At 42.0% G+C, this 27,811-nt stretch overlaps 1 protein-coding gene across 1 annotated transcript in view; it reads left to right on the top strand.

Moving 5' to 3' along the window:
- il16 (interleukin 16) overlaps positions 1-27,811 on the top strand; it is a 236,540-nt gene that overhangs the window by 199,662 nt on the left and 9,067 nt on the right. Inside the window, 5 exon segments of the mRNA XM_034184100.1 lie at positions 7,953-8,031; positions 13,693-14,609; positions 16,105-16,226; positions 17,266-17,398; positions 20,886-20,990. Coding sequence (XP_034039991.1) covers positions 7,953-8,031; positions 13,693-14,609; positions 16,105-16,226; positions 17,266-17,398; positions 20,886-20,990 — 1,356 coding nt within the window.

Here is a 27,811-nt window from a genome sequence, read left to right as displayed (position 1 = left end):
TTTGGAATGCAAAAGGCAAATAACTCCACAAAATAAACCTAGGGGTGACAAAAACAGATAATTCAATCAAGAACTTGGGAGGCATGTCAGTCAACCAGTAATGTGGGGTGCAATTTACCAAAAAGTACAATCCTTGAGAGAATAAGGGGACAAAACCAAATATTGGCACGAGGCTCGAAACTGCTTACTCAGCAAGCACAGAGTTGGGTGAAAACACCAAACAAGAAAAACTCACAGTCCTACTGGTCTTGGATTCTACTGTTCTCTCTGAGAATGATTCAGATAATTGGATGCGACGAGGAGGCACTGAAGATGTTTCCTGTGGCGGACACACGACAGGAAATGAGAACAAAGCCAGCAAAGCCAGTATGATGAATCTGATGGCTTTGCTACAGACAGTGGTAATGTGGACCTCCCCAGAGCTTCGGCTGGCAGTTCTGAGGACGTCTGCATGACCAGTGGTGGGCACAGCTAACTGAAAAGTTAGCATCCATAACAGTTAATCCGCTAACTGAAAAGTCAACTTTTATAAAACTTTTTAAAACTTTCCTTTTTGATAAAGCTTATAGTTAGGGCTGGTTCAGGTGACCCTGAACCATCCCTTAGTTATGCTGCTATAGACTTAGACTGCTAGGGGTTCCCATGATGCACTGAGTGTTTCTTTCTCTTTTTGCTCTGTATGCACCACTCTGCATTTAATCATTAGTGATTGATCTCTGCTGTCTTCCACAGCATGTCTTTTTCCTGATTCTCTCCCCTCAGCCCCAACCAGTCCCAGCAGAAGACTGCCCCTCCCTGAGCCAGGTTCTGCTGGAGGTTTCTTCCTGTTAAAAGGGAGTTTTTCCTTCCCACTGTCGCCAAGTGCTTGCTCATAGGGGGTCGTTTTGACCGTTGGGGGTTTTCTGTGATTATTGTATGGCTTTTGCCTTACAATATAAAGCACCTTGGGGCAACTGTTGTTGTGATTTGGCGCTATATAAATAAAATTGATTTGATTTGATATAAAGCTAAACCAATAAACCCCTAAAAAAAATTAGCGGAAGGTAGTCAGCTCTCCTCTGCCTGCAAAGGATTGAGCTGTACCTCTCATAGCTGTCTGTCTGCTACAAAACATGTAACAGGCAGGCACTAAAATCTATGATCATACTTCACAAATGTTTTTAACTGTCAAGCTTTATTCACTATGCCCGCAAACATATGTTAGTAGTCTAAAAATTATCGGACCTAAATTTATCAGAAGCTAATTGGTCCGCTGATGGTTTTCAACGTTATCTGAAAAGCTAATCCGCTAATGAAAACATTAGCTTTGATAATTAGCAGTTAGCAGATTAGTGGAACAGTGCCCACCACTGAGCATGACCAATGACAGATGTGCGCTCCGTGGGGGTGAGCTGAGGTGTGTAAGTCGCAGGGAGCTGTGGGGATGTGGATTCTTCTGATGGCTTGACTGGCAATTCAGGGGGTGTTTTGTGCCAAAAGATCTGGTGGCAAAAGCATGGACGAATACCGGCGTCCGGCACCATGGGTGACCTTGCAGGTGGACGTGCCACTGACGTTTTCTGTGGCATATGTGCACGTGATGATTCTGCTGGCACCGCTGATGAGCTTACAGGTGGGCATGCTCCTGATGTTTCCTGTGATGTGCATGCCAGCGATGACTCCAGTGGCACCACTGATGAGCTTACAGCTGGGTATGCTGCTTACGTTTCCTGTGGCATGCATACACTACCTCCTCAGTCTCTGACGATACGTCTCATCTAAGTCGATCCAGCCGAACTCGCTCTCAGTAAACGGATGTTTGGACAGAAGGTGCGCCTCAGGTGCCTCACCCAATCGGGAAGTCTCTCCTCAGTGAACATGTTGTCCAGGTCTTCAAGTTTGGGGAATACTTCATGAAGCAAGATGGTGGCTTCCACAAGTTCCCAAGCCTGGTCCAGATAATCGAACCTTTCCTTTGGAGCGTAGCAGTTGCGAAAACAAATTAAGATGAGACTTAACCCTGTAAAACCCACATATAGAAAAACACACACACAAAAAATTCAACCATTAAGATGTTGTTGTAGGAGGTCTTTGAGGGTGAAAATGAGATTTTTTTTTTTATGTTTTTGTAAGTTTTTATGGAAACGTAATATTGCAGCGTTGGGCTCTAAGGGGAGCAGAATCTCTGTATTTGTGGTCATTGTCTGACCAACAATACAGAACTAAGGATTTATTTGCAGGGTTTTGCTTTTGTGCCAGAACAGTAAAATATGAAAAATAATCTCATTCATGTTGTTGTGAACAGTCATTTATTGCAAGACAAGAACTTTGCAATTTATTCACAATGATATTCCCAGAAACAGTTCTTGTCCTCTGAAAAACAGAGGCAGACATCACACTTGGCGCATTGGGTGTTCGTATACCCTTTACTCCAATGTCCCCTCTTCATCTTCATGGGGAAATGTCCAGTTTGGTCCATGTGCACATCCTGTGGGGGGTGTGCACATGCTTTCTTTGAAGAAGGACCATTTGGACTAGGGTTAGGGTATTTCGCTGTGAATGAGTCCAACAAATCCAGGGCTCCCATGTATTTGTTGTAGGTACCCACAATGTAAGGCTGTTCAACGTCAATGTAAGTTTTGGTGGCTTTGTCCCAGCGTTGAATCTTCTGCACAGGTTCTGGTCCAGTGAAGGATGACACAAGTGTGACGGCTCTGTTGTCATGCCATTTGGCAGCACAGATATAGTGTTCCCCCTCCACTCTGTAGTCAAAGCTTCCTCTACCCTTCTTCTTCAAGATCTTTTCATCTTCAAGGTTGCAGTTGGGAAGGTGAACCTGCCTGGCTGTTCCCACATAGTGGATTCCTTGCTCAAGGAGCTTCACTACCAGTGGAACAGAGGTGAAGTAGTTGTCTATGTAGACCTTGTAGTTCTGACCCTTTGGAAATGTGGAGGCAAGCTTCATCACAACATCACCTGACAATCCAAGTTCAGATTTGACTCGTACTCCAGTGTTTGCACTCCTTTGGTAAACATCAAAGTCAAGCATCATGCTGGAGATTCCAGTTCTCGCCCACATTTTGAACCCCCATGGGTGTGGCGTGCCTTGCATATGCGGCTTGATACTGCTGAACTTCCCCTTGAAAGGGGGAGCACAGAATCGTGCTCTTCGGGTACCACCTGCAGATTCTAGATAAACTGTATAAAAAGAGGGGATGGTGGGGAAATTGATTTCAGTATGAAGTGCTTACACATTGCACTAACATAACCCATTCACATATTTAACTGGTCACACAACAGGTGAATGATCGTAAACTCTGATTATCATACTAATAGATGTGCAGGTCGCCTCCAAGTCACAACACCACCTTACATTCCTGAACATCATCACCTGTTACAGAACAATGGAAACATGCCCCCAAGCACCCCCCACTATGGCTTTGACTGTGAATTGATCTGAACATTCTTATCATGAACCACGACAAGGGGCAGACGTGGACTAACAGAATTACTTTGTTAGAAAGTCCTGCTTTATGTGAAAATGGGAAAATACTGAGTGTTGAAGGTGGTTAAAAATCATAAGTAAATGAAAAAATATATGTATGGCAATATATCATCGCACACTAGTTTCTATTACAATAATATGTAATCTAATATAAGGCTAGAGTGTGTAAATCATGTGTACCGTATTTTCCGGACTATAAGTCGCACCGGAGTATAAGACGCACCAGCCACTTTATCCATTATAAAGAAAAATAAACCATAAATAAGTCGCACTGGACTATAAGTCGCATGGACATACAGGTATGTTAACATGAAAAGTTCAGATGATAATATTGTGACAGCTACCGTTTTCGGATGCATATTTCACCAGTCGTATCTTGTAATCTGCAGAGTATGATTTTCTTTTTGGTGGCATTTTTTCGGGCCTTCTCCGTTGTCTTGTTATCAGTAATGTTGAAATTTTATTTTTCTATGGTAGTCAGAAGTCGCAGGAACAGTCACACAAGCCTCGAGTGCCCTCTCGTGAGCTACATTTTACCTATGGGTATGTTTGTATTTTGCGGACCACATTGCAAGCCGAACCATAACCCGCACATCGCTGAACGGTTCTTTTCTGACATATTACCCGCTGTGGACCATAGTACACACCAGGTGTCAGCTGCCGATGTTCGTGCTGCACCTACCTGTGCAGCTCATGACCTCCCCGTGGTGTCGACGCCAGCTCCTTCCAAGTGCAGACGCTAATCCTCTGCTGTCGCTCACCCAGTGCTCCCACGCAGCTCTCAGCGTCAACTTAAACACTCTGCTCACACTGATATCCAAGGGTTGAAGCTGTTTTGTTAGTCCTCCCGGAATAACAACAAGCACCGTGTTCGTCTGCTTCACACGCTGTTTCACAATCATTGTCTGGGTGAGGTGAGGAATACGCATCCAATGTTCTGTTCTCTGATTGGTTATCGTGACCAGCGTGTCCTGTAGGGTGGCCGCCATACTACAGTGCCCATGATGCATTGCATTTCCATTTCCGGTGGCCATTTTAAAACATAGAGCGACTCTGTCACATAAAATTGTTTTATTACGGTAAATTAATTGAGAATCTACCGGTTTATTTTTCATTTATAAGTCGCTCTGGAGTATAGGTCGCACCCCCGGCCAAAACGTAAAAAAGTGTGACTTATAGTCCGAAAAATACGGTAGATTAAATTTATATTGAAGTTCCTCTCAAAGCTGGGTTCTTTTGACTACCACAATCACCCAACATTGTAATATTGCAACAATTATAAAACAAGCTCTAAATAAATGTAAGACACATTTTCAACAATGACTACATATGGACATGTTCTAGACACTGTAACAAACACACAAAAAAATATTTAAAGCATTTTACTTTAAACAGATGAATCCAATCCAATGAATTGAGGGGATGATGGAATCTCAAAAATCTGGAGGTTGTGTGACTTCTGAACCCCAGGGCAGGCCTTATATACAACCCAATAGCATTCTGAAGCTGAACAATAGAACCAAATGAGTATGTTAATGTGTTTAACCCCCCCACCCCCCAAAAAGTTTTTTGGGGATAACAAAAATTGTTGTAATTCTGCAACAGTGGGTCTTAGAGGGACAAGTGACTAAAATAAATAACTGCTAAACCAAGATCAAAGCAGACAGTGGATAAAGGAAAGGGGACAAATGATGGCAGGAACCATAACAGGGCTGAAAGTCTCCCTGAATCAAAATATTTGCCATAACCTTTCAGGACACCCTGGAATGCCTCCTCTGGAAAACTTCTCTCATTTCATCAAACTTCCCTGGATTGACTAATTCTAAGAAGCGCAAACTTTACAAATTTGAAAAAAGCAGAGGAATCGGCTCCATGAGATTATCAAGGATGGATGGCCATGTACAGATTTCTGTAGTGCTCCTGGGGATCCTGGAATTGGAAGTGACTACGCTTTCTCATGGGCTTATCTCGTGGGTCAAATGTGAGACCTGCTGCTTTGGCATAAACAGCTTGGAAAGCCCCCTCTGAGCTCATCTCTTTGACAAAAGCAAAAAGAGATGCGATTTTTTTCTCACAGTAGAGAACATCCATGGCACTCTGCTGTACGATATCAAAGACCACGTAAGTCTCTGAGAAGATTTGCTCATATGTGTACAAAATGAACACAAACTCAAAATCGTCCAGTTTCATGACAAAACCTTTGGCACAATCCAGTGTGTCATCATCCATTGTCTTATCTGCAATGATGTTATAAAACATTTGCAGGAGGCCATCATAGTTGTTTGCCACAGTGCTCACTATCAGTGATGTGAAACTCCATCGAGTAGGAGCGTTTCTGGGCAACCTTAAACAGCATGCAGGCTCAAGAAAAGATGCCCTCTTTGTGAATTTGGAGAAAAATATGGCAAACCCAAAGAGTGATGAAACAAATATTCTGCACTCAGACAAGCATTTAGCTCCCTGTGACGGCACCAGATTAAGTCTGCACAAACGTTCCACTGGAGGCAGCTGCCTTCATTTTGGCCTGCAGATGCTTGAGAGCTGAACCATGACAGCAGTCCCATTGTGCGTCTGTGCCACAAGTTTATCCCTAAAATTGTAGCCCTGCATGTCTTCATTTAATACTTCAAAAACAGAATGAGCAGCTCACCCCTCAGAAAAAACATAAAAAACCAATAATGCACTCTTGAGTTTTACCTGAACTATCAACATAGTACACAGTGACAGAAAGTTGGGCACGACAAGCAGTATCAGTTGTTTCATCCACCTGCCATCCAAAAATGGATGGCAGCCTGAATTTCATCTCTGATCTCATCAGAAACACTGGCTGCAAGAGCAGAGATCAACTCATTTTGGGTAGAACGAGACAGACCAGAAAACATAGCTGATGACTGGAACTGTGTGTCCAGGACAGAGTCAGATGTAGATAATGTTTCTGTGAACTCCCTGTAATCCCCTTGTTGGATGATTCATTACTCTCATCATGTTTGGAGTTATGATAGCAAGCAAGTCCCATCACTAAGGCACTTAAAGGCCCTGTTTTGTTTGACTGTTTCATTATGTTTTTCCACTTGAATGTGAGAACCTTCATTAATGTTCAACCCTGACCCTGCCCAGGCAACTTAACCTTGCACATGCACCCATATGTTGATTGCTCTTTCCATGCCTTTTATATGCCCAAGTTAGACAGATCCCCAGAACCTAATTTTGACCAGACAAGATATACCTCAGATGGTTTCATCAAGAGGTATGGCCAACAGTACATTTTCTTTGTCACGACACTTCCAGTCAGCCAGCGAACTGTCATACCAGGAGAAAGACCTGTTACTGTTCCCTACTTTTTGCACCAAATCAGTCTTAGGTGTTGATCTGCCCTGCTGTGTAATTCTAAGTTTCTCCTCGTAAGGAAGGCTATCAAATGGCTTTGCCAAAATCAGGTCGATAATATTAGTATTGTCTGCCATCGTGTGTGCACCTGCTAGCTGGCTTTAGTTCACTCCGACCTAGCCAACGGTACGAATGAATGATTGAAGGACCTAATGAAATGATATTAAACTCACACACTGAAATGTTGAAATTATGTTAAACTGAAACAAGGAAATACTGAGTGTGTTCTATTTACAGTGTAAAAAATTAACAAACCAAGTCATTTCACCAAGCAAATACAAGAAATGCAGTTTGTCCTTCAACTTCATTTTCAAAATCCGCAACAGGACTGAGCTCCCAAAGATATATGTGTATATCTCAAAATAGCTGTCAATCAAAACAGGATTCAGCCTTTCGACTGATCCTCCAATCATCATGCAGAAGCTCACCGTCCAGTCCAGCCCATGGCTCCCCCAGAGATGATGAGCATCCGGGGAGGGGGGACAAAATTGTGGCATTTATCTAATGACTGTCGCATTTCGAGGCAATGAAAAAAACTGTTCCATACAGTCCCATTGAAGTGAACGGATGCTCAGCTTCTACGGGCAAATATGGGAATGTATGAGAGGTTAACAAAATCAAGTCAGTCATATTTGTGATAAGTAGCTTATTCTGAATGAAGTCATCTTCTACATGAATGTGTTCCAACACATTTGTAGTCAATGAAATGTTACACATCTGTATATATTTGACCATTTACATTTTAATATTTTAGGGGAAGCTGAGTTTCCCTTGCAGTCTTAGAGAAATTGCTTCTGACTTCCCCTCTGCAGTTCAAACCTTGGTGACATCAGCCTATTCATGTAGATTTTAGCCAGCGGTGAAGAGCACATGAGTTTGATCAATCCATAAGTCAGGAGCCAGGCAGCAGTTGCTGCGCCGTGAAGTGGGATCTTTCTTTCATGGAGTCCATCTTGTCTGGGATGTATGCAAGCATGTCTCTGTGTCTGTTTAGGTGCATGTTTGTGTCAGCGGAAGCCGTGCATGTTATTGCACTTCTCTGTGGTTACTGTTTGAGACACAGAACTTCCTGTTTTTGCAGCAGGAAGCAGCCAACGAGACCGGAGGACACTCCGAGAGAACCCGTCCGGACGCTGCAGCTGGAGACAGTCTGCATACAGGTAGGACACCTTCCAAACCCCGAGGGTCAGCTGGTCTGACCACGTGACCGCCCGTGCTTCACTTAGTTTACTCCGTCAGATACGGTTAACCTGTTCACCATGAAAGACAGCAGCTCCAACCTTCAGCATCTTGACACAGTCCTGGCTCCACCCCCTCCGCTCTCACAAGCCAGCTCAGTCACAAACGTCCGACAGCAGGGTTTTCTATTTCTACCTTATAAAACTTTATCAATTTTATCATTTTAACTTTGAGTCATGCCGTTCATAACTGAAAAATGTGCTCACTAATGATCAGCAGGTTGCTTCCTGCTTCCACTTCCTGCTTGTCTCCTCTGTGAGTAATGACATGTTTTATCCAGAGACACTTTTATTGTTAAGTGTTATTTTTCAGAGCTTCACAGTGCTGGAGTATCAGTGTTGTTTCAATTCTCTGAAGTTTTAACTCTGTCCATTCATTGAGTGACAATTTTTAAAACCTAGAGTTCACTCAGAGAGTGCATATGTCCACCCTGGAAAACATGTTCCAGATCACCTTGAAAATAAGATCCATCCACTCAGCAGGTTTCATCACCATGCTCACATAAAAAAAAACTGGATCTCAGTTCCTGCATATGTTCCAGATCACCTCCAAAACAGACCACCTGCTTCCTGAAACAGGATTTATCTGATCAGTAGATGTCCCTGAAACAGGTTCATTACATTTGAGGTGTTCTGCAAGCAGGTGTTACCTCTGTGGCAGAGGTCATGAGTTTTTGAAAGAGAAGCTGAGACGTTTCACAGAGCAATTTCTTCTTCATCAGAAGGTTGTGGGTTCAAATCCTATTTGCACACTTTGTCTGTGGTGTTACTGTGAACAATTACACTCAGAACCAAGTCAATGACAGATTAACTACAACTATTAAAAGCAGACCAAGTCAAGTTTGACGGAAGTAGATTTTTTTTTTAAATGTTGAACTTCTGATTTAGTTAAATCCTTGTTCAAGTCTTCTTGGAATAGTAAAGGTTAGAGTCTGTACCTTTGCTGAGTTTTTAATGTGTCACTGGCTTTGAATTCCATCACAACGATGTGATGAAGAGAAATCTGCCTCAGCAGCTGGCCCGAGTACGAAACCTTCAAAACACAAACAGTGATCAGACTTAGATTTAGTTCAGCTTCACCACAGTTACCATACGAAGCACTTTACTTTCCCTGTGCAAAATAAAACTAACTACACACAAACATGACGGTGTCACGGTCTGAGATTACCACCAATCTGAATTTACCAGGTAAAATTAGACTGTAGCAGCCACAGTCTGAACTTACCACCAGTCTGATTTTACCATCTTCGTATATTGAGACTTGTGTGTTATTGACCCTGGTCCAAATTTGCCAAGCAAATATATTATATAATTTTTTTAATTGGAACCACAAGTAAATCCTGTCACTTTCTATTGATGCTTATTGATTTAACCATTATAATTATGGTTACTAGTTACCTAGCTAGTCTGAAATTTCCAGCCTGAATTTATGTCCCACTTCAAGTTTTCTGAATCAAAAGTGTGTGGAAAATGCAGTTATTTCAAAATACGTCTGCTCGGTTGAAGATCGCCGCAAGAAATGGTAAATCTAGACCTCCCAGAAGTTGACCGCGAAAAAAAAAAATAAATTTGCGCATGTGCTTGGTAAAATGAGACCGGCGCAAACTCAGACCACGACACCAGCACCAGCTGTGTTGCTCAGAAGGATAAATTGCAAACACTGCACACCCCCTGTGGTAAAACACCAAAAACTACTGCACAGTCCCTCCAGCCTCAGGCAGCATCGAGGAACACGTTTGACAGACATAGCTGTGGTCAGAAGTTAACGCACACACATCATGAGCATGAATGTAAAGGTATCTGGCTTTTAATGATGGTTTCAGCATGGAAACAACTGCAAATTCATCCTTGTTACAGTGCAGCTTCACCATGGTTACAATCAGTGGTGGGTACAGCTAACCAAAAAGTTAGCTTCGATAACAGCTAATCAGCTAATTGAAAAGTTATCTTTTATAAAGTTAAACCGATAAACCACCCAAATATTTATTGGAAGCTACAGCTAACCAATAACTTTCAGTATTGCTTCCAATACACTTGCAACTACTAACAAGCTGATTTTGAGTTTTAACACCATGATCACTTCTGATAGCATCAAAGGCGACCACAGAACCTAACGAGTCAGCACTTCTGTCTTTGAGTGCCCTGCCCTCTGCTGGAAGCTCCTGTTTACTACATATTTTGCAGCTGTAGCAGTTGAGAGGAACTCTACTCTACTCTACACAAACCATTATTCCTTAACCGAATACAGCTGTGCCGCAGTGAGGCAGAGGTCTTGGAAAATGAAGCAGTTTTGAGTTATGGTTTTGATTTAAAATCATCAAATTATTCCGGATAGAATAACTCCATTAATGTCAATACTGTCATTTGTACAAAGTTAAAATATAACACATATCTTTTAATTTTAAATAATGCACTAATTCTCAAGTTTTGTAACAAACACAGACAGATGCCAAAGGTATTACAGGTAAATGAGCCTCCACTAACACTGATTGGTTGACTGATTCATTCTGTGTAAAAACCAACATGTTAATATGAGGTGTGTGTGTGTTGGTGTTTACATATAAATGTGCTTTTGTAAAATATGCCTTTTTTATTTGGAAAAAAAAGCCATTTGCAAAAAGCCAAAAAGTGATCATCTGATATAACCAAGGTCAAAATAAATGGAACACTGCCATCTACTGGCATCCAGATGCTCATACTGCCATGAACACAACTGGCCAGTAGATGGCAGTAGAGACTGTGAAAACTTGCCAAAACAAAATTCCAGATAATCCGTGTCTGCTATGTTGAAGATGGAATTTAATAAACGCAAACTGAATTTCAGACATCTTATATATATTACTCTGGAACAAAGATGACAGATAGTGTGTGACTCTAAAGAGCAAACATGAATCGATTGCAATGATTCCAATTGAAAATAATAGAGAAGCAACCTGGGCTGCTTCTGGCATTTTTACATTAAACAAACAATAACAACATCTATAAACCCAGAGAATATATTCACAAGAGTTTTAGGCACAATATACAAAGACTTTAATGCTGTTGTCCGTGTGGAGCCTGATCAGAGCATCTCAAATGCATTTCTTCTGTCGTGAATGTACTGAGATTACCCATAATGCACCTGGACACAGCATGTCCACACTAAAACCTTCAAAATTAGTGCATTACTTTAAAACTAAAACATATATCTGATAGTTTCACTTTATAAAACTTCAGACATGACGTTAATTTAAATGAAGTGTCCGAAATTAGTTTGGTTAAAATTTTAACCATAAGTTAAAACAGTATGCCTCTGGATGACTTTGGTGATACTGCCAATGTATCAGTATGGGTTCAAAAGAAATGAACTTTTTTCTTTTCTGTGACCAGTTCTCCCTTGCCTGCAGAGGGTAGAGCGGTTTCTTCTGGAACCAGCTCTTCTCTGTTTGCAGAGGATAGAACTACACATCTACTACAAAACATTTAATAGGTATGTACTCAACCGATTTTAGACTTCATAAATGTAACTGTTAAGCTTTGTTCACCACACCTGTAAAAATTTGTTAGCGGTCTAAAATTTATTGGACCAAAATTTATCAGAAGATAATTAGTCCGCTAATGGTTTTCAAAGTTATCTGAAAAGAATCTGATAATGAAAACATTAGTTTTGTTAATTAACGGATTAGCGGAACTGTGCCCACCACGGAAATATAGACTGGAATGGACGTTCACGCCTCAATCTATTAGCATCGCTCAGGACAGGAAGGCGCCATTACTAAGGGTGGAGATGTGCCGATCATCAATAATAAACTGACCGCTTTGTTTTTGCACTAGCGTCCTTATTTCTTAACGGATTTTAATAAATGTAGGCTTGTTTTAAAGCCATTTGAAAGCTCTTTCCAATGAACCTATGCATGTCTGGGTGAAAAAAAACTTTTATGTAAAATGCAGAAATTTGGGGAAATTATGACAAACTGTGCTGCTTTTCTCTCTCTATTGTCGTTATTTGTTAACAGATTTTAATAAAAGTAGGCTTGTTTTAAAGTCCTTTAATTGCTCTTTCCAATGAACCCATACATGTCTGGGTAAAAAAAAAATGTTTCATGTAAAGTGTGGAAATTTGGGGAAAATATGCCATTCTGTTCATTTACTGTGATGTTTTTTTCCTGTCATCATAATTCTCGATGGATTTTTATAAATGAAGCCTTGTAAGTTGTATTCAAGCTGATTAAAAGCTCTAACAAACCCATACATGCCTGGATAAAAAAATCCTTATGTATTAAAATATAAATCTGAAGTATGCCTTGCCATTGTGCTCATTTACCTTGCTGCTTTTTCCACTGTAATATTATTGCTAGTCTTTTAATGACAACAACATATATGATTTTTACTAACATTTTATTACAAGTAGATATAAAGCCATTCCGACTTTATGACTTTTGACCCTCAGTCAGGGTAAAAAGTACCTCCTCCATCCCCTCCAACAGTGTGGTTAATTTTAGTAATGGCGAATTTGTTTTTGTAGTTGGTGCAGTTGGTGAAGCACTGGCTGCCTTTTTTCTCCTCATTTCGCTTCTGTTTAACTGGCTCAAAGTGCTCTCTCCACCCTTAGTAATGGCCGTCGTGCAGCACGACGCTAGTCACGTGACTTCCATTCCAGTCTTTATTTCCATGGTGCCCACCACTGGTTCCGATGCAGCTTCACCATGGCTCCAGTGCAGCTTCACCATGGTTACAGTGCAGCTTCACTGCAGTTACAATACAGCTTCACCATGGTCACAGTGCCATTTCACCATGGTTCCAATGCAGCTTCACCATGGTTACAGTGCAGCTTCACTGCAGTTACAATACAGCTTCACCATGGTCACAGTGCCATTTCACCATGGTTCCAATGCAGCTTCACCATGGTTACAGTGCAGCTGCACCGTGGCTCCAGTGTAGCTTCACTGCAGTTACAATACAGCTTCACCGTGGTCACAGTGCAGCTTCACCGTGGTCACAGTGCAGCTTCACAATGGTACCAGTTACAATGCAGCTTCACTGCAATTAGAATGCAGCTTCACTGCAATTACACTGCAGCTTCACCATGGTTACAGTGCAGCTTCACTGCAGTTACAATACAGCTTCACCATGGTCACAGTGCCATTTCACCATGGTTCCAATGCAGCTTCACCATGGTTACAGTGCAGCTGCACCGTGGCTCCAGTGTAGCTTCACTGCAGTTACAATACAGCTTCACCGTGGTCACAGTGCAGCTTCACCGTGGTCACAGTGCAGCTTCACAATGGTACCAGTTACAATGCAGCTTCACTGCAATTAGAATGCAGCTTCACTGCAATTACACTGCAGCTTCACCATGGTTACAGTGCAGCTTCACCATGGTTACAATGCGGCTTCACTGCATTTACAGTGTGACTTCATCATGGTTACAGTGCAGCTTCACCATGGTTACAATGTGACTTCACCATGATTACAGTGTGGCTTCACCGTGGACACACTGCAAATTTAATGTGGTTACAGTGCAGCTTTTTATTTATTTACTTTTTCCCACTGAAGCTGAGCATGGTTGTTTGCTCACATGTTGACCATGTGTCATTTGAACAGGTGCTTCATCAGTGCTGGTTTGCTTCCAGCCCAGGAGAGGAGCTCTGAGGAGGCAGACACGGATCCAACAACAGCAGCTTCCTGATCCCTGGGTCCCACTGTCACAGTCACCAGAGGTCCAGATGGAAACCACACCACTGAGTGAACCCCTGTGCCAGCCTGTCAGCATGAATGATGACAACAGGATGGCCCCGGGTGACACTTCAAATCCACTGTCCACTCCAAGTCCACAAAACCACACCACACCAGAGTCAAAGAAGGGCCCCCCGGTGGCACCAAAGCCGGCCTGGTTTCGACAGAGTCTGAGAAAAATTCACAATGTGCAGGACCAGAAAGATCAGAGCCCAACTCTCCAATGTGGCACCACCTTCAGTGTTAGTCCCAGATCTGCTTCATCTGCAGCTGGCCTGTCAATCAAACAAAAGATCCACTCATTTGAGATCTTTGCCAATCAAAGCAGTCCACAGAAGGGAGGCAACAGGAAGATTGTGACCCCATCCACCTCACTTCCTGTGATGAATAAAGATCCCAGGAGTCAGTCTGCTGCACCGGCTGATGAGAAAAGCAGAAACACCATCTCCAATCAGAATCAGAACGGTGACTCCATGCCTTCAACTATGATAGCTACTTCCTGTGATGCTGAACCCCCCTCTGATTCTGAATCAGAGGAGGAAGAATCACTGCTCGTTCCACTCAGTGATGTCGCAAATGTTCTCTGTGCCAGTGCGGAGCATGACAGACCTGACTTCAGTGCAACCACAGAGTCCGGCTTAACACATCCAGATCTGTCCTCTTACAGTTCCAGTCCAACTGCGAAACCTGCAGATGGAAATGAAAGAGATGTGAGTCTAAATCATCCAGAAAGTCCCACTGTGGAGGACGAGTGTTTGGACAAAGTCCTCGCCTTCAGTAACCAGGTACACTGACAACTGAACGCACAAACACATCTCACCTCCACTGATAACAGACATAGCAACAGGCTGCACCGTACACGCACATTTAGTGAGTACACCTTTAGTGTGAGTGCACCCTCAGCAGTGTTGCCACAGTTACTTTGAAAAGTTACTTTATTATTTACATTTTCAGTTATTTTGTGCAGTTACTTCATTAGCAGCTGCAGACAACTTGTCGGCAGCTGAAGTTTTTTAGCCATGCTAATGCTCTCCAGAAGCATTTACTGAAAAAAAGTCAGAAGGACCTAAATGACATGGTGAAATGCTGAAGAGCTTCGCTCGTTCATGTCTGCAATATATACATAACAAAGAAATCCTGACCAGTAAATGGAGAGTGAATTACAGGTGGTTGTACTTGAATAACTGTTGCCAATTAAATCAAAGTAATAGGCCTGTTTCGTAGCCAATAGCACATTTATAGTCCTGAATAACATCATGCCACACAAGGTGGAAGACTTCTAGTTTCAAACTACGTCATTTCCGCTCAAGAGTTCTAGACTTATGCTTGAGGCCATGTAGATGATTGTTGAACCATGGCGAGTGTGTTTTGGAGGGTGTGATTTTACAGTAGGTGGAGTAATTATGCCCAGTAGACTTGTGAGCGCTGAATTCAAGCTTTCCACAAGGCTGTCTACTGAATGATCATATCCACTGAATGATCATTCCAGGGATGGCCCTGTCATGGTGTGTACGACAGTTTTATGCCAGATTTTTTTCATACATTATTTTGGCATTTTGTTCACGCGGACGCTTTTAGTTTGAATCCAATGTAAAGTTTTATAAATGAGGCCCCAGGTCTCTGTGGAGGACACTTGGGTCCTGCTGGGATGGTTTTATATGCAATGAATGGTAACTTCAGGAGACTCTGTAGCTGTCCAGTTTGCATTATGAGGGACAATGACATTTTGTTTGTGTGGACACGATCCAGCACACAGCTGCAGTGTTGACCAGTGGCTGGAAATGGCCACTGTGGCGGATTGACTTTTTTTTTTTTTTTTTTTGGAAAATGTAGCTGGACCAGATGTGTGCCTGTGTCGTTAGTATCACAACCAAAGATGGCACACGCCATCAGTCAGGGCTTCCACACCTAATGTGACTTCACCAAACCATGACCATTGTTTTTAATCCTTCCATATATTTATTATGTTTGTATTTTATTCAAATGTTAGATTTATTTCTGTTAATCCTCTTAACATTTCATTTTCCAGTGATTTATATTTTGAAGTTGTCTTTCATTGTGTCACTTTAGTTGTGTGGAGAGTTTTGGACTGGTTGTCCAAAGTTCTTACAGTATGAAGGTTGTCATCCTGATGACATCAGCAGGTGATGTCACAGATGATCCCTCCCATCTGTGGATAGTCCTGTTCATAATTAAAACCAGTTGGTGTTGGGACACTGAGGTGTTTTCGAGGTTTGCCTTTATTCTGGATGTGATTGGTTCTGTGTTTTTGGGTTCCAGGTTTCACAGGCATTGATGCGGAGTCTACCCATGAACCCGTGCAGTCCAAGCCACAGTGACACTCTGTCACTGGACCGTCAAGGTCTGTGGACTTCTGACACTGACAGAGGATTCTCGGTCAGGTAAAACCTCCACAGATTCAGCAGTGAACATGTTACTGTCAGGACGTGTCTTTGGGACAACACATTCCCTGACTACCTGGTTATCCACACTCTCAGAAGGTTTTTAACAGAGGTGAAACAGTCCAGTTCCAGCTGTTTGTGGTTCATCTTGTAAATGTCTGGAGTTCATTTGAGAGTTGGTACAAATTTTATTAAAATTTAAGAACATTTGGAATGGTTAAAGTTCAGATCTAACATATCAAAGACCCGCACCTAAGATATTAACAATCAGCTGGTATACGTATAATCATCCTGAAAGACAGCATCCTCAGAGCTGTCCAACAACAGATATTGACCTGTGTATACATCACAAGATCTCTCCAAAGCCATTGTTCAAGGCAGAAATGGGTCAACAAGCATCACCAAGTGGACCCAGAAGACCTTAGCAGAGGCTCTGGCGCAACACTGGGACTTGTTGGAGTACTTGGACTGGTGATAAGACTGTGGGACCTCTGATTGACAAAGTGAATATTTTCTTCTGCAAATGAATCCTATTTTCACTTGACATGAGGTTTTTAAACAGCACTGCAAAATGACAATGGAACCAAATAATTAAACCCACAAAGTTACCAGCAGTATCCGACCCGGGAGTCATGACTCCTTGTCTTACCAAATTCTGTCTGTTTTAAGATGTGTACAAAATCAGTACATCTGGACCAGCATTCTAAATAAAAGATGATGGGTGGCGAAGTGATGCTGACTCCACAACAGACCAAAAAACACAAACAAAAAACAGTGTGACCCAGCTCACGGGGACGGTCACTGAACTCTGGTCTCATATTAATGTTTTAGATGGTTTTTGACTCAAATCACCATCTTAACCCAACATGGAAGTGAGACCAGGGTCACTAGGATGAGTTCTATCAACGCCCTCAGACCACATCCTGAGCCTGATTGTTGACAGTTGATCATTTTATCATTTTTAGTCTTCTCGTCATAACTCCTCAAATGGAATTGTTATTTAACTTTGTCATTAAGTCTGTTTTTGTCTTAAATACAGTTTGGCCAAACTAACAAAGTGCAGCCATAACCTAGAACATGAGGACTCTCACGTTCACTCTGTCAACTCAGTAATCCCTTCACAAGAAATCCAGCAACTGGTTGAAGAAGCTCTGGATGAAGACACGCTGAAGGTACGGCTTCACCTGATGAACGTGCGATTTTATTTGTTTCACTTTCACTCCAGTTTTAGTCCAATAGATACTGAGACTTTTCAAAGGCTTTAGAACTTCAGACGAAATCAGGTCCATTCCACACTGAATGACGTGTATGCCAGGCCATGCCGGTGTGTTCACCTTGCGGGCCACCTAAGTTGCGAATGGGCACAGAGCCAAGCTGAGTTGTAATTCTCCTTATCGGGTTCCGTACAGATGTTGTGATGTTCCCCTGCTCCTCAACGTTGTGTGACATTCCTCCATCACAGTCTGAACAGCCTTGTGGTCACTTCTACCTCCTCATTTGTGATGCACCCTGGGAAACTCCCAGCCATGCTGAATTATTAGTTTGCTTGGAGTGGAGGAGGATTGTAAAACAGGAAAACATCAAACCTAGGCTCATATTCCTTGTGTTACTTATGGCTGCAAACTGCAAACTTCTCTGTACCATTTCATATGAAGCAGTATAACTGGTTATGCAACAGGCAAAAGTTGCGCTGTGCACAGTTTCTGCAGCCACAACCACAGGAGCCTAGAACTCCTTCAGAGCCAGCTGGGTGTCTTGGTGGCTTCCCTAGAAGGCTTCTTCAGGCATGGTCACTCAGTTTTTAAAACTCAGTTTTTATTTGGCAATAACATTGTAAGTCCCTTCGGCTGTTCCCTTTTTTTTTCGTTCGGGGTGTCCACAGCAGATCCGAGGTGGATCTGCACATTGATTTGGCACAGATACGTCCTCCTCCGTCTTCTTGAGTTTTGGCTCTGATGGACATATGACATCACACTTCCACAGCATTAAGAAGAAAGATTTTCCCGGTGAGCTGTTGGAACTGAAATTGAGCAAAGTGTTCTTTAATGAAAACATGTCGTCATCTTTCCTCCCTGACAACGAGCACATCAAAAAACTCCCACCGCACATCTTCAGAAAGAGAGAATGAGAGAGGAGAGGGAGGGAAGGGGAGAGAGAGAGAGAGACAGAGGGAAAGAGAGAGAGAGAGAGGCAGGGAGAGAGAGGGAGAAAGAGAGAGAGGGGGGAGGGAGAGAGATAAAGAGAGAGGGAGAGGGAGAAGGGGAGAAAGAGAGGGAGGGAGAGAGATAGGGAGAGGGAAGAGTGAAAGAGAGGGAGGGAGTTACACAGAGAGAGATAGAGGGAGGGACGGCGCTAGAGAGAGGGAGGGAGAGAGAGATAGATAGAGAGCGAGGGGGAGGGAGAAGGGGAAAAAGAGGGAAGGAGAGAGAGAGGCAGGAAGAGAGAGACACAGAGGGTGAGGGAGAGAGAGGGAGGAAGAGAGATAGAGAGAGGGGGAGAGGGAGTAGGAGAGAAAGAGAGAGAGGGAGAGAGAGAGACAGATCACATGCTCTAGTTAAAATAGATTCATAACATGACACAGTGCTGTGCGCTCTGCTCCTGTAGACTAAAAAATTTTTTTTAAAAGACGTGAAATGCATGAGTCCAGAACTCCTGATATCCTGCAACTGCTGCCAGGCTAACAGCAGCTCATCCACTTCCAGAAGCAGCTGTTCCTCTCCGATCAGCTCCGCTATTATAGCGTGTTCAAAGCAGCTTGTGCGTGTGGTGTGCATGCAGCTCAGTCCTTCATGTATTTTTCTCAGGTCTTCCAGTCAGTGGCACAGCTCTTGAGGTTGTGCTTCAGGAGGTCCTTATAAAGTTTCTTCTGCCCTCCTCTTGACCATTTTCCTTTGCTCATTTGGGAGTAGCCGATCTGCTTGGTAAGTCAGCTGTTATCCATCCTAACAACGTGACCCATCCTGGCTTCAGCCAGGATGCTGATGTTAATACGGTAATCTTCCCACCTGAAGTGGAGAATGCTCCTCAGACAGAGCTGGTGGAATCACTCAAGGGTCTTCAAGTGGCAGTGGTAGGTGGTCCAGGTCTCAGATCTGTAAACCAGGGGTGGCATGACAACTGTTTTGTAGATGAGGATTTTCATCTTATGTTGAAGGTGTCTGTTGGTAAAAACAGGGGTGCAAGTTGGCTGAAGGCAGTTTATGCACACTTGAGTTTGTATTGCATTTCGTTGCCAATGTTAGCATTTGATGGCTCATGGCTGCACAGGAATGGAAAGTGGGTCATGTCTTCCAGGACCTGTCTGTGCAGTCTCACAGCAGGAAGATTTGGATTGACCATGTTGGGTGGAGGCTGAAAGAGGATCTTTTTAGGTTGATGTGAAGATCAAGCTTGTTATAAGCTTCATTAAAGGTTTCAAGGATTTTCTGAAGGATGACACTCTGTTTGTTGGCATACTGGAAGTCCAGGAGTGAAGTGGTACTTATTTTCATCTTGGGTCTCAGTTGGCCCAGGTTGAAGATCTTTCCATCCATTATATACATGATATCAGTTAATGGTGGCATCTTGTCTTATCTCCATTGTGATCATGAAGAGTGTAGATGCGATGATTCAGCCCTGCTTTACTCCTGATTGAACATAGAATGCTTCAGTTTTTGTGCCATTCACCAGAACTATGGCAGACATCTCACAACGGAGAAGCCACTGAAACTTGATGAATTTCTCTGGACAGTCTGTTCTGCTCAGGATCTTTCACAGAAGTGGCTGTAGCACACTGTTGAACACATTTGTCGGGTCAGTGAAGACGAGGCACAGTGGTTAGTGCTGCTCACAACACTTTCCTTGCAATTGGTGGATAGTGAAGATCATGTCTGTTGTCCCTCTCGATGGCCGGAAGCCACTCTGGGTTTCAGGCAGGAGGTTTACCCTCGTGGTCTAAGACGGCTGTTGGCAATCCATGCAAGAACCTTTCTAGAGGTAGACATCAAGGAGATTCTGTGATGGTTTACACAGTCAGACGTGTCTCCTTTTGGCTTGCAGATGGTGACAGTCATTGAGTCTTTTAGGTCTGCAGGCTTTTCTTCTTTAGTCCAGATTTTGATGATGACTTGGTGCAGTTGGTGTTGGAGAAACAGACCTCTGTCTTTAAAGACCTCAACAGGAATGTAGTCTTCGCCACGTGTTTTGTTGTTTTTGCCACCTTTAAGGGTGACGAAAGTGTCTTTGAGAGTTGGTTTGGATAATTCTTCAACCATGCCTTGGTAAGTGGCTGAGCACTCCTTCCTCCTCGGTGACTGGGTTGGTGTTCAAGAGGTCTTCGAAGTGTTCTTTCCAATGAGCACTGATTTCAACTTTGGTCTTCAGCAGGCTCGGGCCATCCTTTCTTTGAAGAGGTGCTTGTTCTTGAGGGGCCATAGACTGCTTTGGTGGCATTGAAAAAGCCTCTACTGTCATTTCTGATGGGTCTGATTTTAGTGATTTTAGTCTGATTTTAGTAACCTTGTTGATCCACAACTGATTTTTCAGTTTGTGAGTTTCACTTTCCAGAGCCTCTTTGCTGGAGTTAAGACATTTTCCTCTGTCTAGGTCAGAGCTTCTGGATGGTGAAGAAAGCTTCTAAGTGTAGTTATCCGATGCTAACAGTTCTGCTTATGTCTCCAGCAGCAACTGATGGACATTCATGTTGTGATTTTGCATAAAGAGGAAGAAACTGGACTCGGCTTCAGTATTGCCGGAGGTTCTGACCTGGAACACAAGGCGCCCACAGTAAGTAGACATCAGCATATCAGTTATTTAAAGTCCAAATCTACTGGAACTCATCAGACTAAAGCAATGTTTAAATAAAGGGATTTCAAAGCTCCAGCAAGACCCAAACCAGCAGAAATCAAACCATACACAGCAGATGACAGAAATACAAACAGAAATAAACAGAGTTGTCTTTGTGAAAAAGATCCTGTGAATTAATGTGAGCAGAGCATCACGTTGGTGAAATGCAAGAAATAAAAAAATGACACACATAATCCACATCCCAGCTCAGTGACTATTAAACTAAGTCCAACAGGGACTCTGAAAAGGTGCATTTATTTTCTGTAAAATGTCTTAGTTGCACAAGCTTAAAACAAATTCTTTTGCTCAAAATTTAAAAGTTCTTGTGAAACAGTCACAAATCTGGGACACAGGGACTCAGGAAAACATGAGGTCTTTGTGGGCAATCAGTCTGGTTTTTCCGTTTTTGTTTTTTTAGTTTCCAATAATAACTTATTTTAGGATAACTTTTCATCAAACATCCACAAAGCTGATATTTTTCATGTCCAACACACTCAGACAATGCTTTCAAATCAATTCCTTAAGTAAAACAAGTGGTATCATCGAAGCTTTGTAGGTGTACAACACAAATTTCAAAATCTTTGACACCTCACAGACATCATTTAGATACAAAATAAATGGTTTGAGTCCAAGACCTCCACACTCAGTTTTTAAACAATCAGATTTAATACCCACCATTTGAAGTTACGCTTGTCTATTGCTTAAATAATATCAAAAACTCTGACACCACTCTTCTCAATACCTATGAATGCAGTTTGGAAGTTACTGGTCCAAACAGTCAACAGTGCTACCTGTGAAGTTATATCGGTAGCAGTCAGCTCAACAACGAATTGATCTTTCAAAGCAGAAGTGTTGCTGCAAGATGTTTCAGTGCCTCGCTTCGCCCTTCAAAAAAAAAAAAAAAAAAAAAATCACATGGCTCCCCAAATCATGCTTCATTACATCACACTTGTCCAACCGCTCGTCACACTCGGTGACGTATCACACCGATTTGAATTCAAGGTGGGAGTTTTCAAACTCTCGTAGTGCTTATAAATGTACACGATCCCTCTATACTTTGTGGGTTTTTGAGTGGAGGAGTTTTGGAGTGTGTTATCAGTATAGTTTCATCGATTGACAACCAGAGAGAGAGATTTAAATAAGATTAGCATTAGATTAGATAAACCATCATACATTTACACACTCACATTGGCACATAGACATTCACACTCTATGCATACTGATTTACACACTTACATACACATTCATACTTACACATATTAAGTACACATCCAGAGAGAAATTAATAGGTTAGTTAACGGATAAGTGTAAAGTGAGTGTGAGTACATTAGAAAGTGTTTGTGTGATAGATGTCTGTGTAGTGAGTGTTTGAGAGTGTGAGGAAAAGAGTGTGAGGATGGAAGCACCTGTTTATCAAACTCTTTACAAGCTGGACAAAATCTATCTTCATATGCCACCAACTTCTGTGCCCTGTGAGAGGGTCTTCTCCAAAACTGGAGAGGAAGTAACAAAGAAGAGGAACACACTCAAATCTAACACCAATGAAATTATCTTGTTTTAAAATAAAAACCTTTGAAGTGCTCAAATCCCATCATTTTGTACAACTATTTTCATAACAGTCCCTAATTGCACAAGAATTTCCCAATTTGTATCTGTTACATACAATAATTTATGGTGGCACAATCACATATAGTGAAAAATTTCAAGCTGCACATAGAATATTTATTATTAAACATACATAACCGTGCCTTACTGTTTCATGTCATCTTGCCCTTTTATTGTTCCATGCAAGTACTATGCTGAAGATTGGCCAGCACATGTCTGTGGAGCTAAATCCAGGCCAAAAGTTTTGTAATCTGAAAAAATAAAAGATTGAAAAAATAAATTTTGAAACTGAAAATTTAATGTTTGTTCTTGAATTTTCTAATCATTTAAAAAGTATTATTAAAATAAAAACAAGTGTAAGATATATATTTTTCAGTTTAAATATACTTTTGATTGAGCTCTAATTATTTTGATCAAATTTATTTTCATTTTTTACTCTGAAATATATTTTAACATGTGATGTGTCATTTTTATCAGTTGCAGGATTCAGTTTTTCAGAATCAAATCTTATCTTTTTGGTTTCATATTTCTTTTTTCACCTTCAGATCTTTTTTTCACTTTCAGATCTTATTTTTTCAGTTTCAAACTTTTGGCCCTGTTCTGGCGTGAGAGGGCGTGGCATTTTTTAGGTATAGGTGTACTACGTGCACAATCGCATATTTTCCAGTTTTTATACACCAAAAATGACCAAGAGTGGTCTAGAATTACTTGTAATAGACATCTTTGTCCTTAGCATCACTTTATTTACAGGTATCAAGACAATACAGTGGAGAGAAAGTGTTGAGTCATTATCTATCAAAGTACCCACGTTTCCTGAAAGCAACATCAAGTGAGGACTGTTTGCTTTGCTGTCACTCACAATTCCACACCCCTCTCAATCGAAGCCACGCCCTCCCACGCCAGAATGGGGCCAAAAGTTTGAAACTGAAAAAACAGCTCAAAAGGGGGTTTACTTCAAAAGTAAAGGGGCTTCACATGGTGAGCAGGAAGGACAATCACAAGGCTGAGCAGGGCAGGCAGGGCTGGTGAGCGTGGCTGGGCTTGAGGAAAAAGCAGAAAAGCGACAGGTATAAAAAGGAGCAACAAACACAGAATACAACCAAGCTATAAAAGTTCAGACTGGCCAAGTAGTTAGTTACCAGGGTGGTTACAATAACAAAACTGGTGATGAGTGGAGAGTGACACTAGGTTTAAAAACTGCAGTTTGAGGTGGAGGCAATGACTGTACGACAAGGAGTAGGTGAGCTTGAGTAGGTGGAGGCAGAGCAGAAACTAGGTCAGCCATGCCCAGCACACAGACCTGCACACAGACACTGAACAAGAGAGACAGGGAACACAGAGGGGGAGACAGGGCAGAACCTAACACAAAAAGGGATGAGGCCAAATCAGTCCAAAAGGTCAACAGCACCAAGAATAGGCAAGGCAAAATTACTCCAGTCAAAAGTACCGAAAGTCAGTGAGGCAAAATTTCTCTAAACAATCAACAGCAGCAAAAATGTATGAGGCATAATTATGTTAAACAATCAACAGTACCAAAAAGGTGTGAAGCAAAATTACTGCAGACAGTCAATAGTGCCAAGAAGGGATGAGGCCAAATCAGTCCAAAGAGTCAACAGTACCAAAAAGTGGAGAGGTAGAATCATTGCAAACAGTGAACAATTTCAAGAAAGGCTAATGCCGCGTAAACACCGGGCACGACCAGACGCCACAAATTCGTGGGGGTCACGTGGTGATGGACGCGCCACCATCGCCCTGTGTGTCACTCTGCTTTCACTGCGAAAATTAGATTATTAATATATAAACAAAAATAAATTTAAGAAATACAATGTTCGGGTGCATTTCTTTTCAAATTATAATAATAATAACCGACCTGTTATGTTCTTCTGAAACAGTTGATAGATGTATTTTATAACTTAAAAACGGGAGCGATGTTAACGCGTTAGCATGTCTATGGCATTTTCAATGTTAAAAGTTAGCATTGCAAATGCCATAGACATGCTAACGCGTTAACATCGCTCCCGTTTTTAAGTTATAAAATACATCTATCAACTGTTTCAGAAGAACATAACAGGTCGGTTTAACATAGAAAAGGCAAATAATACTCACAGACGTATGTTCTTTAGGGTTTTAGCAAGAGAAAGAAAGAATAATTGAAGCATTGCTTCAATCTGCGAAGCACTGCTTCGATTGGTTCAAGGTTCAAAGCAAAGCCGCTGCAGAAAAATTGTTTACGGACCCGCTGCATGGTCTGTAATCAATACAGAAATGATCATTTTCCTGACAAACACCCCCCAAAACAACGGCCACTCTGAAGGACCGATAACATAATCGTTAAGCACAAAGCTTATTGATGTCGGTGGATCGAGTCAAGGGCGTAGGTTTGGTCTCAGCTTTGGTAGGGAGAATACCACCCCCCCGGCCCCCCTGCCCACCACCACCACCCCCTAACCCACTCATACCATTAGACGCACAAGTACAGCATAATACATAACATATGACGACATAATGCTGAATAATTTAACAGTTTATTTACAATATTAAGCATGTAGGCAAACAAACAAATAGCTTAAATAACAAAATTGCACCCAAAATCACGAATCTATTCGATAGGCCTACACCTGAGAGAACAAGACAACAAAAAAATACTTGTGGAGCTAACAAAAAAAAAAAAGTTTTTGCAACCAAGATGTATAATTTATTCTCTTCATCAATAATGCAGTTGTAGGTATCTGGCAACCTAATTTAAAAAAAAAAAGGGATTTCCAATGATATATATATATGGTGTATTACGGTAAACGAAGCCTGTGATGTCATAATGCAGAGGAAAAACACGGAAGTTTCACACTAATGCGCCGCTGATTCTCATTACCGTAAATTCTCATGTAAGCCCTCACTCTGAAAAATGTAACACTGACAGCAAGCCAAGAACCCGTGCTTTCCAACAGCATGCTATATGTTGCATATATTACGGTAAAGTGCGTTCGGTGACTTTTGAAACGAGGCAAAAGCATGAAAAAGAGCGCAAAAGTGACAAAAAAGTACAGAGACAGACAGTAAACATAAATGTAGTAATTTCTGAGGAAAAGGCAGGATGTTAGTGTCATTTGTGAAGGTGTGTGTGGGTGTGCAGTTTATTTTAAGTGTGGCGCACAGCATTGTTCGTAAGCCCTCCACCCCGCCCTTCTTGTTTTTCTGCACCGGAGCAGTGTTGCCAGATATGAAATATGAAACTATCGTACCAAAACCTCAAAATTATCGTATTTTGGGAGAAATTATCGTACACAAACAAAACGCATACAACGTAGCTATTTTAGCGTTTTTTTTTTTTTTTTTTAATTTCCAAAGAATTTTATGTCACATTTTTAAACAGTAATTATAGTAATGGGGAAACTAGAACGCACTACTAGAAAGATTTTTTTTTTCTGTGAAGGGACACAAACGTGTTAATTACCAGACTAGAAAGAGTCAAATTCAACCTCGAGGTCGCTGTCGTCATCCGATGCCATGGCCACTTGTGCAGATTTTGTTGAACACAGAAAAAATGTTGACACCTCCATAAGGAACTTGAACTTTTTTATTTTTCTTGTATATCTCTTTGCTCTTGTGTTTTGTTCGTTGTTGTTGCATTGTTGAAATAAAGTTTAAAAAAAAAAAGATGTTGGTTGGGGAATCTTCCTGTCACGGCACAGATTGGATGGGAACTCATTACTTTGTATGGAGAGGGGGCGGGCTTTCAAATGACGTTGTCCCGGGCGGCCAAAGCTGTGTGTGTTGTGTCTTTGATGCCGCCTGAGTGCAACGCCTGCAAAATGATTCTTGGGTGTCAGAGAGAGATGCGTGTTTGGGCAACCAACTGAAATTATCGTACATATTGGATTTTTTCCCATTATTTATCGTACATCGTACAGAGGGCAAAACTATCGTACAAATACGATAATTATCGTACATCTGGCAACACTGCACCGGAGCCACCCATCCTCTGCGCTCTGGGACCTCCCACTTTACAAATTAAGCACTGCCTGCCACGAGATGCGCTTTGTTTACGGCCATGTGAGAAGAACGTGAGCCAATGAAATTGTAACATGGGTAACCCTGTCACTCTGGCACGTCGAAAACACAAAACGTGATGACTAAAATTATAGTATCGAGTTCGCAAAAAAAAAATAGTGAATGATTTTGTTATATAAACAAAAATGCTAAATATTGGTAGGGACTATTTTGCCATCCCAAAATAATGGTTGTGACTTGTCCCTATAGTCCATATGCAAACCTACGCCCCTGGATCGAGTCATTTCTTAACGATACCCAAAAGGAAACGGTTCTCGATACACATCCCTAGCTGCTAAGGGGTTAGCTCATTCCCTTTAGAGGAAAAAACCAGAGCTAACGTGCCATTCTAACGTGCAATTCTTACAACAGGAATATGGCACAACACAAATTTAAAACAAAAGAAATTGTGATACTCACAGGCTGTACTGATTGCTGGGGTTGATTTTGTCGCAGTCGGAACTGACCCTCTACTGAGTATTAAATGCAGACTGAAGCCAGCTCGAAATCGTGCATGGTTTGTGAAACAGTCCTCCGTGAAATGCGCAGAGCAAAGAAATAGTCGTATGTACTGGGGATGCGGTTAAAATGAATAAAAGCCAGTGATCGCGTACATTGCTTTCCGTGGGAAGATCGTAGTCCGCTAAAACAGCCTGGGAACGCACACCTGTAGCTCGCCATTGCTTCTCTTCAAGTGTTACGAATGGGTGGGCACAACCTTATGAATAATTAATTTCGAAGGGGCGTGTGTGAAAGGGGTGGGTGTGGGTGTGTGTGTGGGGGGCTATTGGTGAAAAAGTGACGTAGGTTTTCTCTCAAAAACGGATTGGCCTGTTTTCTAGGGGCAATTCAAAAAAGGAGAAATACTTGAAACAGAGGTTCTGAAACTTGCTGGCACTTCGTGTGTATTCACCACAGCGGGGAGACGCTGAACTAACACCAAAAACATGAAAAAGATGATTTTGATTCTCTATCCCGTTAAACATGATGGACCTTGATCACAGGGAGCGAGCTGTTGTGAAAGCTGACAAATGTCATGAGACGTTCCCAATTCGGGGAGTATCATTATTTGGATGGCGGCTGCTTTCAGCGGTCCTTCCGCCTCTGCG

Source organism: Thalassophryne amazonica, chromosome 2 (genome assembly GCF_902500255.1).
Source record: "Thalassophryne amazonica chromosome 2, fThaAma1.1, whole genome shotgun sequence".
Lineage (NCBI taxonomy): Eukaryota > Metazoa > Chordata > Actinopteri > Batrachoidiformes > Batrachoididae > Thalassophryne > Thalassophryne amazonica.
This window is presented reverse-complemented; position numbering and strand designations above follow the sequence as displayed.